The sequence below is a fragment of the Onychostoma macrolepis genome, chromosome 17 (assembly GCF_012432095.1).
Source record: "Onychostoma macrolepis isolate SWU-2019 chromosome 17, ASM1243209v1, whole genome shotgun sequence".
Taxonomy (NCBI): Eukaryota; Metazoa; Chordata; class Actinopteri; order Cypriniformes; family Cyprinidae; genus Onychostoma; species Onychostoma macrolepis.
Genome location: NC_081171.1, coordinates 29,575,960 through 29,593,969, shown reverse-complemented (window position 1 = coordinate 29,593,969; position 18,010 = coordinate 29,575,960). Strand labels below are relative to the sequence as shown.

General features: G+C 38.8%; 1 protein-coding gene across 7 annotated transcripts in view; it reads left to right on the top strand.

Moving 5' to 3' along the window:
- The window catches only part of myt1lb (myelin transcription factor 1-like, b), a 144,462-nt gene that overhangs the window by 110,266 nt on the left and 16,186 nt on the right, over positions 1 to 18,010 (top strand). For all 7 annotated transcript variants that reach the window (XM_058749962.1, XM_058749963.1, XM_058749965.1 and 4 more), the window contains one exon: positions 16,894 to 17,015. In XM_058749962.1, coding sequence (XP_058605945.1) covers positions 16,894 to 17,015 — 122 coding nt within the window. The remainder of the gene's footprint in view (positions 1 to 16,893; positions 17,016 to 18,010) is intronic.

Here is an 18,010-nt window from a genome sequence, read left to right as displayed (position 1 = left end):
TGTTGTGAAAGCGAAAGTACTTTGTTTGGCCATCCAAATGAGCACATAACTAGAAATCAGCGGCTAAGTCATATTTTCAACACTGTTCCAGAACTGTACAATGCAAATATTAGAGTGTGTGCAGCGCATTTTACGGAGGACTGTTTCGGGCCAATCACAATGCACTGGATAACTGGCCAATCAGAGCACACCTTGCTTCTCGGAACAATGCGCTTTGTAAAAATTGGTGCATTTCAGAAAGGCAGAGCATAGAGGAGCAACAATAATGTTCAATATGTGGAAAATAATGTGTTTTTTGAACCTCGAACCCCGTAAACACATTGCATTACACCAAATACACACAAAAAATTATTTTTAGCAATATGACCCCTTTAAGGGAAAAAATCTGTCCAAACCTGTCTGGCCCTACATGAAAAAGGAATTGCCCCCTAAATCTAATAATTGGTTGTGCCACCCTTTGCAGCAACAACTGCAATCAAGTGTTTGCGATAACTAGCAATGAGTCTTTCACATCGCTGTGGAGGAATTTTGGTCCACTCTTCTTTGCAGAATTGTTTTAATTCAGCTACATTGATTTGGGTTTTTGAGCATGAAAGGACTGTTTAAGGTCATGCCACAGCATCTCAATCGGATTTAAGTCCAGACTTTGATTTGACGACTCCAAAACCTTAATTTTGTATTTCTTGAGCCATTCAGAGGTGGACTTGCTGGTGTGTTTGGGATCATTGTCCTGCTGCATAACCCAAGTGTGCTTGAGCTTGAGGTCACAAACTGATGGCCGGACATTCTCCTTCAGTATTTTCTGATAGAATGCAGAATTCATGGTTCCATCAATTATGGCAAGTCATCCAGGTTCTGAAGCTGCAAAGCAGCCCCAGACCATCACACAACCACCACCATGTTTGACGTTTTACGCCAGATGTAACAGGACACGCACCTTTCAAAAAGTTGAACTTTTGTCTCATCAGTCCACAGAATATTTGCCCAAAAGTCTTGGGGATAATCAAGATATGTTTTGGCAAATGTGAGACGAGCCTTTGTGTTCTTTTTGGTCAGCAGTGGCTTTTGCCTTGGAACTCTCCCATGGATGCTGTTTTTGCCCAGTCTCTTTCTTATTGTTGAATCATGAACACTGACCTTAATTGAGGCAAGTGAGGCCTGCAGTTCTTTAGATGTTGTTCTGGGTTCTTTTATGACCTCCTGGATGAGTCGTCATTGCGCTCTTGGAGTAATTTTGATTGGACAGCCACTCCTGGGAAGGTTCACCACTGTTACAAGTTTTCTCCATTTGTGGATAATAGCTCTGACCGTGGTTTGCTGAAGTCCCAAAGCCCTAGAAATGGCTTTATAATCCTTTCCAGACTGATACATGTCAACTATTTTGTTTCTCATCTGTTCTTGAATTTCTTTAGATCGTGGCATGATGTGTTGCTCTTTAAGCATCCTTCACTTCGTTAGACAGGTTCTATTTAAAGTGATTTCTTGATTCAACAGGTCTGGCAGTAGTCAGGCCTGCACTGTAAAAAAGAATCCGTAAAATTTAAGGTAAAAAAATGGCAGCTGTGGTTTTAGATTTTACGGTTTTAACTTAAATTTACAGTTAAATACCATAATTTCATTAACTGATATAATGTTAATATACAAACCTATTGAAGTACTGAAATCTGTTTCGTACCTTTGAAATACACTGATAACCACCAAATGCAAGTGATGATGAGAAAGTCACATGATGAACCAAAGCCCATCACAAGCAGCTTTTAAATAATAACATATATAGAAGGTGCACAGTGTCATTCGCACAAACACTAAACACCATCATGGTGAGACTCATTAAACTGAAATTTGCAATAAACATTAATTTAACATCATTAGATGTAACATACAACCCTAATAAACATAACTGATAAGAAAAAAACTAAGAAGAAACATCAAATTCAAAAGAAATTTGAAATGCAACACAGGGAATTCTGGGAATGTCAATTTATGGTTATTCCCTGTAAATTTTACATTCTTTTTCACTTCCAAAAAAGGTATTTCACCGTAAAATTGTCTGAAATGTCTATTACTTACCGTTAACCATTTAACAGGTTTTTTTCTGTAGCATTTTCACAGTTTTTTACCATTAAAATTTCGGTCATTTTTTACAGTGTGGGTTTGGCTAGTGAAATTTAACTCAGCTTTCTAAAATAATGTGGTTAAACACAGTTCTTTCATGATTTAACAGGAGGGGGCAATTAATTTTTCACATAGGGCCAGGACAGCTTTTTCCCCTTAATAAATGAAATCATCATTTAAAATCATCATTTTGTATTTACTTGCATTATATTTGTGTAATATTACAATTTGTTTGATGATCTGGCCATCTGAAATTTTCATCTAAAATTAGCATTTTTATCAGGCTGCTATGTTTAGGTTCAGTAATTTTACTCTAATGGCAGTGTATAGGTCCTTTTCTATGCAATTAAAGTGAAATAAATTAACATAAATATAGGGGCCTCATAAAAATGCTCATTTTAGAAGAAAATTTCAGATGGCATTTAGAGGCTTTTGCATCTGAACTCTTCAAATAAAAAATAAAAACAAATAAAAAAAACAGGAAGGGGGCAAAAACCTTTTCACGGCATTGAAAATTATTCACCATTGTGTGAAACAAATACTAGCAATTATACTAGAAAACAAAGGGAGTTTTTGCCGCATACTAGTTAAAGACACAACCTCCTGCTAACACTCAGTCTGAAGATAGATTGGAGAAAAAGCAGCACTGAACACAATGAATGTTATTTGTGTGGGATATAGGAGCTATATCCTCAGATTAAGCACAGACACTCATCCAGCATGAAACAGGAGGAAAGGAGAGTTGATAATGTGTGTGTGTGTGTGTGTGTGTGAAGCATGGAGGCGCCTCAAGCAAGTGATGGCTGGCTTCTCTCTCTCTCTCTCTCTCTCTCATTTCATCTGCTGTCATTCTGCAGTCGAGGATGGGCTGAGCTGCCTGCAGCAATGCTCTTCTCTTGCTGTCATAGGTTCAGCAGATGATACTTCCTCTCCATCTCCATCTCTGCTCAACACATTCATTTCAGTAGTGCAGTGTCCATGCAGCCCCTCGTCTCTCAGCGGAGCCGAAGCGCTTGTTAAGCATGTCTTCTCAGCTGTGTTTGCTTCAGGACTCTGGTTTTACATTGGCCATCAACTGGTGACTCAATATAGCACCAGAACAACATTGCCCTAAAAATCAAATGTCGCTGAAAAAAATAAATAAATAAATAAAAAATAAATAAAAAGTTTTTTTATGATGTACGTTTTTGTCTAGTACAAATATCTAAACTTTCTTGAATCAAGATACATTTACTTGAGAAGCAAAATATTTTCTGAAAAATCTAAATTCTCAGAAATTATCAAAATGAAGTGTGTTGCTGAAAACATGAAGAGAAGAATCTGCTGAAAATAAACAAGATTATTTTTTTCTAACCCCCTTGGTAGATATATTTTCTGGCTTTAAGAAAAGAAAAAAAAAAGAAAAAAAAAATTCAGAACAAAAGACTTGTAATTTGGCTTGATTTGAAGAATATTTAAATATTTGTATACTGGAAAACAGGACAAAAATAGAGTAAGAAAATCATTAGTTGCAGAGATGTTGTTTCTTTTTGTCATGTTCCAGCCGTCCATCCCTCTGTCTCTCATTCTCGCTGTCTAATTGGAGCAGCTTTAGTCGAGGCTGCAGCAGGAAATGGAGTCATGGGATGTGACCTCTTAGCTTGGCTGTCACTTCCTCCAGGGGTCCCTGTAGTAACAGAGGTCAGCCAGAGAGAGCACCTCCTCATCCCTCACTAATTATGGCTCTGAATGTGCTGAGATGTGTTTAGATGGGCCGCATACATACAAACTACATTCATAATGTTCATCCTCATCTTCTTCATTTTTCATTTACTTTCCCCATCTTCTGACTCAGCTACGGACAAGTTTAAGTGTCAAAATACGTTTTCTCATTTTCAACATTAGATCTGTTGTTTTATCACTTTAAACCCAACAAACTTGAGAAATCTTTGCTATCTTTCTATAAAAAAAAAGAATAAATAAATAACACACACACGCACACACACACACACATCATCATCATCTTCATCATCATCATCATGGCCACCTATTTCTGGTCCTATTGCCCCAGTGCTATTAAACCACAAATGTATAATATTCATTACAGTACAGATTTTTTATAACAAGGTGCACTCTTAAAAAGGATGTGTTAAAAACAACAAAACCTGTTTCTTAACACACCTCTGTGTCTAGTTAAGGACAACACAGTGGCGGTTTTTGGCATGGGCGAACTGGGCAGCCGCCCGGGGCGGCATTTTTTCATGACACGTGGGGGGCGGCACAAGCACTTGAAAAAAAAAATCATCTGCACCGCTAAGCGGTTTTCTATTATCTATCAAATAACTGTGTGGGGAATTGGCAAATTGGCGCCCCTGCTTGCTGAGAAGGTGCCGTGCACAGAAGCAGACAAGGAGGGGGGGAGGGGAGGGGAGGTGGGAGGTGTGTGTGTGTGGGGAGGGGGGTAAAGCACATTTCATTCATAATATTAAAACACAGGCCTATAATTTGCACGTTTTTGTTTTTTCTGAATTGTGTGAAATGGCTAATAAAAATTGGTAATACAAAACGATTATGTGGAGGTGAATTGGTTTAGTCTTGACTCTCAGGAACGGCTCACTGGCCTTGCTATCATCAGTATCAATCACTCAATAGGGGAGCAGATTTCGTATGATGACATTATTGATGATTTTGCATCAAGGAAGGCCAGAAAGGTCAGGTTTTAGTTTGTGTTTTCTGTTCTTAGTGCAATAGTGTAATAATTAGATTTTCTTTAGTGTGATTTGTGTGATGAAGGATTTGTGCTATTTAGAATATTTATTCTATATTGTATTTGTATATTATTCTTAATATTTTATATTATTGTTGTTCTCTGCTCTTGTACAGAGTAATTCAGTGTAGAACCGCCACTGGGACAACACCTTTTGTGTTAGTTTTAAAGGTCCCATGGCATGAAAATTTCACTTTATGAGGTTTTTTAACATTAATATGAGTTCCCCTAGCCTGCCTATGGTCCCCCAGTGGCTAGAAATGGTGATGGGTGTAAACCGAGCCCTGGGTATCCTGCTTCGCCTTTGAGAAAATGAAAGCTCAGATGGCCCAATCTGGAATCTTCCCTTTATGTCGTCATACAGGGAACGGTTACCTCCCCTTTCTCTGCTTTGCCCGCCCATGAGAAAATGAGCTTCTACCGTGCAGGCGAACGCAATATATTTTTTAGCATATAGGTGATGGTGAGGGTCGGTGAGATGACGTCCCTCCTTTATTTCCTGTCACATTATTAACTGCCACAAGTGCTTCTGGAGTGTCTTCCATTCAAAGCTGCAATAGTCAAATAATACTTTTATTTATAGGCTACACATAACGAATATAATGCAATGATTAATTGAATGCGATTCCATTCACAATAAATACAACAAAAGAAACCATAAAGCTAATTAAAAATAAGTTCCCACCACCGAAATCATGTAGCGTTGGCGCGGGCGCTGCTCACACAGCCATTCGTGAGGCAGTTTTCCGGCTACTGCGTATATGTGTCAAATGCTCCTTGACCGTCTTCAAATGATCACAAAAATATTTAAAAGCTTCTAATGTCAAATACAAACATTTCTCTTACACATCGAAGATATCCCCTGATGATGAAAACTTGAACTTGCTTGTGAGAAGAATCACGGCTCATGAAGTGACGCAAGCAGCAATGTGATTGGCTGATAGTTAACACATATTGTGTTGGACACACTGTGTTGGATTTGTTTGTTTCTTTTTTGTTTTTAACACACATTTAACACAAAATGACACAAAATGTGTTAAAATAGTCACAACACAAAACATTTGTTAAAAATGAACACATCCTTTTTGAGAGTGTGTGTACTCTCCTTGCTCAGGCAAATGTGGCATGCAGTGTGTATGTTTAGAGTTTTGGAGAATGTGTGTTTTTATATATATATTACTGATTGGACTGACTTACAGGAGAGCATGAATGTGTAGCATGATGCTAGTTTTCTATATGACACTCATTTTTTGTAGTTTTTAGCAACTCTTGTAGGTGGATTATTAGTGAATAATGACTTTAATTTTGGGATATTTTTCACATAAATCTACTTGGGCTATTGTGCATATTGTCACGGTCCTGCTGGAGCCAGGGAAACACGGGGACCAGGAGTTTATCCAAACACAGACTTTGACACGCAGGAACACAGGATAGCAGGACACCAAAAAGACAATTAACAACCGACGTGGAGACAGGGGAACACAGGGCTTATAAACAGAATGAAATCAAACGAGGAGAACTGAAACAGGTGGGGAACAATCACACATGGCTGGAAACTAATGAGCTCATAATGACAGGAACAGGAAGACCAAATAAGGGCATGAGAGGAGGGGAAACACAAGACAGAACTGACATTACTCCCCCCTCCCGGGGGCGCTCTGGAGGACTCTAGGGACCAGGAGGCATGACAGACGCGCGTTGCTGGACGGGACCAGCGGAGACATAGGAGGGCTGGACGGGACCACTTGCGAGGAGCAGGCACTGGAGGCCACCTGCGAGGGGCAGGCACTGGAGGCCACCTGCGAGGGGCAGGCACTGGAGGCCACCTGCGAGGGGCAGGCACTGGAGGCCACAGCATCCCCTCATACTCCACCAATAACCCTAGGGGTACCTGTGGGATATCCGTATTCCCTGTCGGCGGGCTTGCCACACTCTCTGCCAGCGGGCTTGCCTGGGCTGCGAACGGCGGTGAATTTCCCCGCTGACGGCGGGCTAGGGAGAGCCGCGGACGGCGGCTGGCTTGTGTGAGCCGCAAACAACGGCTGGTGAGAGGGAGCCGCGGACGGTGGCGGGCCTTCGTGGGCTGCAAACAGTGGCGGGCTTACGTGGGCCGCAAACGGCGGGCTTTCGTGGGCTGCGGACTGCGGCTGGTGACGGGGAGCCGCGGACGGCGGCTGTCTTCCGTGAGACGCAAACGGCGGCCAGAATTTCCCCTCGAACGGCGGCCAGAATTTTCCTGCAAACGGCGGGCTTGGGAGAGCTGCCCATGGCTGTCGTGTCTTCGCCGCGAATGGCGGTGGGCTTGGCAGCCGAACCAGCCTGAAGAAGTCTGCCCAGAGGGCTGGGACCAGCCGCAGACAGCGGCGGCTGGCTGGTGCGGGCGACGACTTCCATCTTTTGTTTTGGTCGGTTGTTCTGTCACGGTCCTTCTGGAGCCAGGGAAACGCGGGGACCAGGAGTTTCTCCAAACACAGACTTTATTGACACACAGGATAGCAGGACACCAAAAAGACAATTAACAACCGACGTGGAGACAGGGAAACACAGGGCTTATAAACAGAACGAAATCAAACGAGGAGAACTGAAACAGGTGGGGAACAATCACACACGGCTGGAAACGAATGAACTCATAATGACAGGAACAGGAAGACCAAATAAGGGCACGAGAGGAGGGGAAACACAAGACAGGACTGACACATATGATGTACGGATTGCATATATGATAATTAGTTCCCATTCACTTGTTATTACATGAAAAAAGTGGCTCAGGATATTCTTCAGACATTCACCTTTTGTGTTCAACTATAGAATAAAATTCATACAGGTTTGAGGGTGAGTAAATGATGACAGAATTATCATTTTATTGTTCACATAGAGTTCCTAATATACTCATTTACGGTATTCAGAGGGTTTTAAATGCACACACTTTCACATATACAGTATGTTTGTATACTTAAAATATGCAGGTGCAATATCTCAATAAATTAGAATTTATTTCAGTAATTCAACTCAAATTGTGAAACTTGTGTATTAAATAGATTCAATGCACACAGACTGAAGTATTTTAAGTCTTTGGTTCCTTTAATTGTGATGATTTTGACTCACATTTAACAAAAACCCACCAATTCACTATCTCAACAAATTAGAATACTTCATGAGACCAATAAAAAAAAAAACATTTTTAGTGAATTGTTGGCCTTCTGGAAAGTATGTTAATTTACTGTATATGTACTCAATACCTGGTAGGGGCTCCTTTTGCTTTAATTACTGCCTCAATTCGGCGTGGCATGGAGGTGATCAGTTTGTGGCACTGCTGAGGTGGTATGGAAGCCAAGGTTTCTTTGACAGTGGCCTTCAGCTCATCTGCATTTTTTTGGTCACTTGTTTCTCATTTTCCTCTTAACAATACCCCATAGATTCTCTATGGGGTTCAGGTCTGGTGAGTTTGCTGGCCAGTCAAGCACACCAACACCATGGTCATTTAACCAACTTTTGGTGCTTTTGGCAGTGTGGGCAGGTGCCAAATCCTGCTGGAGAATGAAATCAGCATCTTCAAAAAGCTGGTCAGCAGAAGGAAGCATGAAGTGCTCCAAAATTTCTTGGTAAACGGGTGCAGTGACTTTGGTTTTCAAAAAACACAATGGATCAACACCAGCAGATGGCATTGCACCCCAAATCATCACAGACTGTGGAAACTTAAAACTGGGCTTCAAGCAACTTTGGCTATGAGCTTCTCCACCCTTCCTCCAGACTCTAGGACCTTGGTTTCCAAATGAAATACAAAACTTGCTCTCATCTGAAAAGAGGACTTTGGACCACTGGGCAACAGTCCAGTTCTTCTTCTCCTTAGCCCAGGTAAGACGCCTCTGACGTTGTCTGTGGTTCAGGAGTGGCTTAACAAGAGGAATATGACAACTGTAGCCAAATTCCTTGACACGTCTGTGTGTGGTGGCTCTTGATGCCTTGACCCCAGCCTCAGTCCATTCCTTGTGAAGTTCACCCAAATTCTTGAATCGATTTTGCCTGACAATCCTCATAAGGCTGCGGTTCTCTCGGTTGGTTGTGCATCTTTTTCTTCCACACTTTTTCCTTCCACTCAACTTTCTGTTAACATGCTTGGATACAGCACTCTGTGAACAGCAAGCTTCTTTGGCAATGAATGTTTGTGGCTTACCCTCCTTGTGAAGGGTGTCAGTGATTGTCTTCTGGACAACTGTCTGATCAGCAGTCTTCCCCATGATTGTGTAGCCTAGTGAACCAAACTGAGAGACCATTTTGAAGGCTCAGGAAACCTTTGCAGGTGTTTTGTGTTGATTATCTGATTGGCATGTCACCATATTCTAATTTGTTGAGATAGTGAATTGGTGGGTTTTTGTTTAATGTGAGCCAAAATCATCACAATTAAAAGAACCAAAGACTTAAACTACCTCAGTCTGTGTGCATTGAATTTATTTAATACAGGAGTTTCACAATTTGAGTTGAATTACTGAAATAAATTAACTTTTCCACGACATTCTAAATCATTGAGATGCACCTGTATATTTTCTATCCCCCAAACCCTCCCCAATCCAACTCCCACAAACCTTTTTGCATTTTTCCAGTTTCATTAAGACATTATTTGTATGTTTATTGAGCCATTTTACTCATGAGGATTGTTGGCTGCTCCACATAATATATAATTTCAGGTTTTACTATACATGTGGGTACAATCGGTGCCTGCAATATGGGCAAAACCTGACCTACACACACACACTCTCACCTCAGCCACATCAGCAGAGAGGAGCTTAGGATCTTCTATATAAGCCAGCTCAAACTGAGAGAGAGAGAGAGAACACTTCCTCACCAGCTGCCCTAACTATGAAGAAATTAGAAAGACATTTTATCCCAAATTTGAAACACTTTGCCCTGACTTCAAAATGTTAAACAAGAAAACACAACTTCAATATTTATTAGGTGAAAAACAAGATTGTAGCTTACTAGTCGCAAGATTCATTGACGCCTGTCATAAAAAGAGGGAGGAGTAAACAAATCAGTGATGCGCCCACAAACACACACACACACACACACACTAAATTTTAAATTGTTCTTAGAATTCTAGAATTCATAGAATTGATTTGTTCTATTTTGTTTAATTATATATACATGCATATATTTATTTATTTTTATATATTTTTTAAATACATATTTGTTCTATATTTAATGTAAACACTATGCTTTGGCAATACATTGGCAATACATTGTAACAATTGTAACATATTAAACTGAATTGAAGTGAGAGAGAGAGAGAGCACTTGGTTTTGTTCAGAGGTATAAATCCTCCTGAACAGTGCTTCACCAAAAGAGGAAAATGCTTTTAATGGTAAAATCTGAGTAAAATCTCTAAGAAGAGTAGCATAAGTTGCTGTTTTTGTAAAATATACTGTATTCAAATATTAGACTTGATCTTTAATCCAGGGTTATGGATTTATTGTTGACACACACATTACGACAATAGCACACACTTATACATAGCTGTTTTTCAATATGGTGCAATAATTCACATTTCATTTGAATGTTTTAATGATCACATAGACCACTGAGTCATATTGACCATTGTGTCAGTAGCAAGTGAATATATATGACGCTGAGAAGAGCTTGTTGGATAACCTGAAACGTGAAAGGTATCACACAGAGCTGCAGAGGACATTGACACACACACACACACACACACACACACAGAGAGAGAGATTTTGTCATGTCACTACACTGCCATCTAGTGTATGGCAGCACTCTGATTTCTGTCTCAATCTAGTTCTGCAGTTTCCCTTTTTATCTTCATACCAGCAAAGTCTGGCTGTAAATCCTGCTGTTCTAAAGGCATTTGCTGAAATCCAAAAGTCTCACTGATGCTGCACAACTAACCTATTTATTCTCGTATCCTCTGTCGTGTTAATTGTGGAAGGACTGATTGATGTGCACTTCTCAACATCCAACTAATGCTTTGCCATTTGCATACAAATTGGATGTGGGGAACAATTGTGTATTTATAAAGTGAAAGATTCTATCTACTTCTATGCATCTATCTATCTATGTATGCATCTATATATCTAATGTATGCATGCATAAGTTTTGGGACACCAAGACTATTAAACCAACAGGACTTTCGTGGCATTGGATTCTAAATATATAGACATTAATATTAAGTTGATTCCCCCTTTATAGCTATAACAACTTCCATTCTTCTGGGAAGGCTTTCCTCAAGATTTTGGAGAGGTTTTTGGGGGATTTTCCCATTCTACCAGTAGAGCATTTGTGATGCAGGCACTGATGTTGGACAAAAAGGTCTGGCAATCTCTGTTCCAGTTAATCTCAAAGGTGTTTGATGAGGTTGAGCCAAACTTATCCAACCATGTCTTTATGGATCTTGCTTTATGCACTGGAGGACATTCATGCTGGAATAGAAAAGGGCCTTCTCCAAACACAAAATGTTGGAAGCATAGTATTGTCCAAAATGTCTCGGTATGCTGAAGCATTAAGATTTCCCTTCACTGGAATAATGTGGCTACCCTGATACCATTTTCCCTCCTCCACCAAACTTTACATTTTGGCATAATGCAGTCAGTCAGGTATCATTCTCCTAGCATCTTCTAGACTCCGACTCTCTCAGACAGACTGCCAAACAGAGAACCGTGATTTGTCACTCCACAGAACAGGTTTCCACTGCTCCAGAGTCCAGTGTTGGTGTGCTTGACTCCACTCCATCTGATGCTTGCCATTGTACTTGGTGATGTGAGGCTTGCATCCAATCACTCGGCCATTGAAACCTATTTTATTATGTTCCTGCCACACAGATATTGTGCTGATATTAATGCCAGTGGACATTTGGAACTCTTCAGCTATGGAATTTAACTTTTACACACAATGCACTAGGCTAGGTGCTTGATTTTATACACGTGTGGCAATGGGTCTGACTGAAACTACTGAATTCAATTATTAGGAGGTGTATCCCATACTTTTGTCCATATAGTGTATATATAAATGAGTAATATGAGCAGGGGTGCGATATGTAGCGTAGACAATCACAGCCGTGCTGATGCAGAGCCATATCGCACAGATATGAGTGTGTTATTGCATTTATACAGCAGCTTGGCATCACAAATGTGTAAATGAATAAGAAACAATAATGGGGTGTCTTAAAAGACCCATATGTTGGTTGCACCATATAGGGTGTTGCTGAAAGTAAAAATAATCTCCTTGTTTACAACCTTATTTCACTCCCTTTCAATACAAAAGTCTTTGCTACTGACTCATGAAGAGTCTAGTCGCCATCTAATCACGTCACAATGTAACCAAAATCACCATCACTGACACTAAGACTGTTTCACAATACCGAATACTGTTATTTAATACAACTATTATTTAGATCGCATATTATTTATTATGGTTGGGACGATAAATCAATGCAGAATCGATTCCTGGGATTTCTGAGATTTTCCGAATGCATCGCAATTCCTCTGGAATCGATTCCGAGCTTATTTTTGAACAGCAGATGGCACTCTAATCTAGTTTTTATCCACATACTCAAATGCTCATGAAGAAGTGTGCTGAAGAGCGCTTGTGCGTTCAGCTGAGTCTGTAATTTCACCTCGTCTCAGAATGCTTTTATGACGCGAGATTAATGTAAACACAGCCCACTGTGAACACCCTTGTAAATCGCTTCAACCTTTTCGAATTTTATAAATGATTATTTTAGGTTCAAGTGTGTGCAAGGATTTGGAAACAAGCAGAGTACAGTGCCATCTGCATTCAGCATTCAGTGCCATCTGCTGTTCAAAACTAAGCTCAGAACTGATTCCAGATGAATCGCGATGCATTCGGAAAATCTCAGAATCGATTCTGCATCGATTTATCGTCCCAGCCCTATATTGAACAATAATATTTAATAAACAAAAAGGCCATTATAAAAGTTATGCAATTCAATCAAGAGTACAAAGGCAGCACTCTGATACAGCATTAAAGTTATATAAAGATATGAAGTTATGAAAATTTGCCCTCAGCCAAAACGATTTGATCTGGAACAATAATAGGTTAATGAGACAAAAGACTGCCTGCGAGATTTACCCAAAACCAATTATATCTCATGGTTAATCGCTATAGAGACATCAGAGCCAGCAGCAAATTCCAGAAGATCTGGCTGTGGTGAGGCTGTGGTGAGGCTGCTCTCGGCGGGTTCATGAACGGCCGATGATGCCCTGGAGCTCACATCTCCAAAAGCACCAAATTACATTTTTTAAAGGGCACCTATTATGCCCCTTTTTACAAGATGTAATATTGGTCTTGGGTGTCCCCAGAATGTTTTCTGTGAAGTTTCAGCTCAAAATACACTGCAGATAATTTATTATAACATCTGGAAAATGACATTTTTGGGGTGTTTCTAAAAAAAGAGCTGTTTTGTTGTGTATCCCTTTAAATGCAGATGAGCTGCATATTGCATTTCGAAGAGGGCGTAGCATACACACTTTAGGTTGGAAGAAATTATGATTTTTTTATTTATTTTATTTGTTTGTTTGTTTATTTATTTATTTATTTGAAAGAGTAACCATTTAACCTTTGCTTAAAAAGATGTACAAATATACAAAATCCCCAAAATCTTTAGGCACAATGGCACAGTCTCCTAAAATTTGTAAAATGTTCACTTTCAGCTAATGGCAGATCTTTTGCCCTGTTGCAGGTTATTGCTGTGCCTCTTTGGTGGTATAAATGAGTATGCATTGATGTTTGGCAGCCGGTGTCGAAGAGAAAGTGGAAGTGAAAAAAACAAAACAAAAAACAAACTGCTGCTATCAAACACATCTAACCATGTTCAGAATAGCATACAACCACACATTTTTTTTTTTATGGATGAAGTACCAAGATGACCTACATAATAATGTGCACCTTATAACGAAAACTGTGTGAAATACTGAATCCAGTTTCACTTTCTTTTCCAATGTGACAAATGAACTGGATCAGAAACATCAGCTGGGGTTCATTCTTTCTCGAGACATCCAAAATTTAAACCATGGCAGACAACTTTCTCATGGAAAACCATTTTCTGTTACTGATAACTGAATGGTGATTCTTCAAATAAATAAGCAATGTGATGAGGTCACATGACAACAATGTATCATAATAATACATTATTGTAAACAATATTGTACATTTTTATCATAGCATCTGTTGCATTTCACATACTCTCTTAAAAAGTTTTAGGTTAATACACACACACACACACACACACACACACACATATACTGTATATATTAGTGCTGTCAAGCGATTAATCGCATCCAAATTAAAAGTTTTTGTTTACATCATATATGTATGTGTACTGTGTATATTTATTATGTATATATAAATACACACACATACAGTATATATTTTGCAAATATTTACATGTATATATATTTACAGGTGCATCTCAATAAATTAGAATGTCGTGGAAAAGTTCATTTATTTCAGTAATTCAACTCAAATTGTGAAACTCGTGTATTAAATAAATTCAGTGCACACAGACTGAAGTAGTTTAAGTCTATGGTTCTTTTAATTGTGATGATTTCGGCTCACATTTAACAAAAACCCACCAATTCACTATCTCAACAAATTAGAATACTTCATAAGACCAATAAAAAAATAAAAAATAAACATTTTTAATGAATTGTTGACCTTCTGGAAAGTATGTTCATTTACTGTATATGTACTCAATACCTGGTAGGGGCTCCTTTTGCTTTAATTACTGCCTCAATTCGGCGTGGCATGGAGGTGATCAGTTTGTGGCACTGCTGAGGTGGTCTGGAAGCCCAGGTTTCTTTGACAGTGGCCTTCAGCTCATCTGCATTGTTTTGGTCTCTTGTTTCTCATTTTCCTCTTGACATAGATTCTCTATGGGGTTCAGGTCTGGTGAGTTTGCTGGCCAGTCAAGCACACCAACACCATGGTCATTTAACCAACTTTTGGTGCTTTTGGCAGTGTGGGCAGGTGCCAAATCCTGCTGGAAAATGAAATCAGCATCTTTAAAAAGCTGGTCAGCAGAAGGAAGCATGAAGTGCTCCAAAATTTCTTGGTAAACGGGTGCAGTGACTTCTTCTCCTTAGCCCAGGTAAGACACCTCTGACGTTGTCTGTGGTTCAGGAGTGGCTTAACAAGACGAATACGACAAATGTAGCCAAATTCCTTGACACGTCTGTGTGTGGTGGCTCTTGAAGCCTTGACCCCAGCCTCAGTCCATTCCTTGTGAAGTTCACCCAAATTCTTGAATCAATTTTTCTTGACAATCCTCATAAGGCTGCGGTTCTCTCGGTTGGTTGTGCATCTTTTTCTTCCACACTTTTTCCTTCCACTCAACTTTCTGTTAACATGCTTGATACAGCACTCTGTGAACAGCCAGCTTCTTTGGCAATGCATGTTTGTGGCTTACCCTCCTTGTGAAGGGTGTCAATGATTGTCTTCTGGACAACTGTCAGATCAGCAGTCTTCCCCATGATTGTGTAGCCTAGTGAACCAAACTGAGAGACCACTTTGCAGGTGTTTTGAGTTGATTAGCTGATTGGCGTGTCACCATATTCTAATTTGTTGAGATAGTGAATTGGTGGGTTTTTGTTAAATGTGAGCCAAAATCATCACAATTAAAAGAACCAAAGACTTAAACTACTTCAGTCTGTGTGCATTGAATTTATTTAATACACGAGTTTCACAATTTGCGTTGAATTGCTGAAATAAATGAATTTTTCCACGACATTCTGATTTATTGAGATGCACCTGTATATTCTTATATTTTATATTACATATAAATATAAATATATTTAATAAATAAACATAAAATTTTTCTTAAATATATACATGCATGTGTTTGTATTTATATATACAGTACATAATAAATATACACAGTATACACACATATATTATGTAAACAAAAACTTATATATACACACACACACACAGTATATACCGTGTATATATATATATATAAGTAAGGGATAATCAACGGCTAGCTGTGCATAAATGATTTTTACAAGGTTCCGTGTTAACGTTTCAGATTTTATTTTCCATTTTTGCCCTAAAGAAGATATCACAGGTTCATCAAATTATCCATCCTCGATCACTTTTAGTCAGCTTTGACAAAGCTCCTCTCAGCTAGGGTGTCTTTTCAAAGTGAAAGTAGTCTTGTCACCTGACCTGAATTCAGCGCTCTGATTCGCTAAAATGGACTTATCGACTTCTGTTCAAAAACAACAAGGGCACTTGTCAACTTCTGCAGTAAAACGTGAACTCGCGATGCCTTGAAAGTGGACAATACCGGCTTTTTTGACAAATCGTATTTAGGGTTCAGATCGCGCCATATGAAGAGAATAATACACGACAATCAGTTTAGGTTAAAAAGTTTTAGGTTAATATATTTATATTTATATGTATGTATATGTGTGTGTGTTTTATTTTTTTTGCTAATACATTTATACAGGGTGTATTCAATTAATCAAAAATTACAGTAAATGCTGTTCTTTCTATTAATCCAAAAATCCTGAAAAAATAAAATAAAATAAATTCAAGCAGCATAGGCTAAGTGTTTTCAACAATGATAGTTATCAGAAATATTTCTCAAGCAGCAAATCAGTATATTAGAATGATTTCTGAAGGATCATGTGACACTGAAGACTGGAGTAATGATGCTGAAAATTCAGCTCTGCATCAAGGGAATAAAATACATTTAAAAATACATTCAAATAAAAAAACATGTTTTATATTGTAATCATATTTCACAATATACTGTGATTATTACTGTGAGTAGTAATTTAACATTGCTACTTTTAAATGACCGTCGTTTGGAGAAAGGTCAAAGGTTCTCAGGTTTTGAAAAATGTATCAAAACAATTTGAATTGACCCTAAAAATGATACCAAAATGAGAAATTCCAAGTGGTTCAACATGATTTTCTAATGCAAGAGATTTTGGTGAAAAAAAAAAAAATCTAAATACTAACAGATCTCTTTCTCTGTCTTTCTGGATTTGTCGTTACAGTCTGATGATCTGGATCCCTTCCAGGACATTTTAGAGGACAGCGTATACACTACTGATGTTGGCATTCCCAGTCCCAAACCAAAATTTCCTCCTTGCAAAGAAAGCAAAAAGGACCTGATAACGTAAGCACCACGCGGGAATGATGTGATCACCCTTCTCTTCCTGTTCCTCTTCTGTTCTTTATCTTCTCTTGCTCTCAGCTTTAGAGCTCAGCACTACTGCATGCCACATGATCGAACATAAACATAGAGTCAGGACACTGAGTACACTCATTTTTTGAATGCTTTACGGATTTAAAAAATCATTTCATTCGAACCGTCCATTGCTCAGCTTCTCTCTAGGATGGGAAGTGATTTAGGACTCGCACACTTTTGCAGACAGTGAAGCTAAACTGGAAACAATGAACTAGAAATAAAAACAACATCATAGATATTTGGGCAACACTTTGTGTTAACAACCAATCAGAGTTCAGGTTCAACTATAGGCACCAATGCATAGGCTGTAACTGGACCAAAAAGGTAATCAAATTAGGGCTGTCAATTGAACAGATTCATTTAACGATTTAAATTTAATAATGCATCAAATCAAGTTACATTTATTTTAGTTGTAAGCAAGAGCATCAATGAAGATATGATTCAGTTGTCTTAGATTGAAAAAAATAGCCAGTTGTAAAAGCCTGATTTGATTTTTCTAACTTAAATTAGCAGTCATTTAGGCAACAATGCAGAGAAATATAGGCTTTCTGGCTTCAATTTCTGTAAGTAGCATTTAGAATTACTAAAATGTGACAGTGTTCCTTATTGTGGTTGAATGTTACTTATACCGCAGTAAAGATTTTTCACTTGAAGTAGCACCTTCATGTGTTTGTGAATCTGCAAGAATTGTTTTAATTTGATTAATTAATCAACATATCATATAATTAATCTGATAGAAAATGTAAACCAATTGGCAGCCCTAATAAAAGCATTTCAGGTCTTTTAACGTGTACCCCTGTAATGCACACAGAGGTGTTGTAATGCTCATGTGGGGACTCGATTGAAGTGTTGCCATTTTTTACCAGGCTTTTTCTTTTACATTTGGTAATACAATATTTAGTTTCCTTTATTATGTTTTGGAT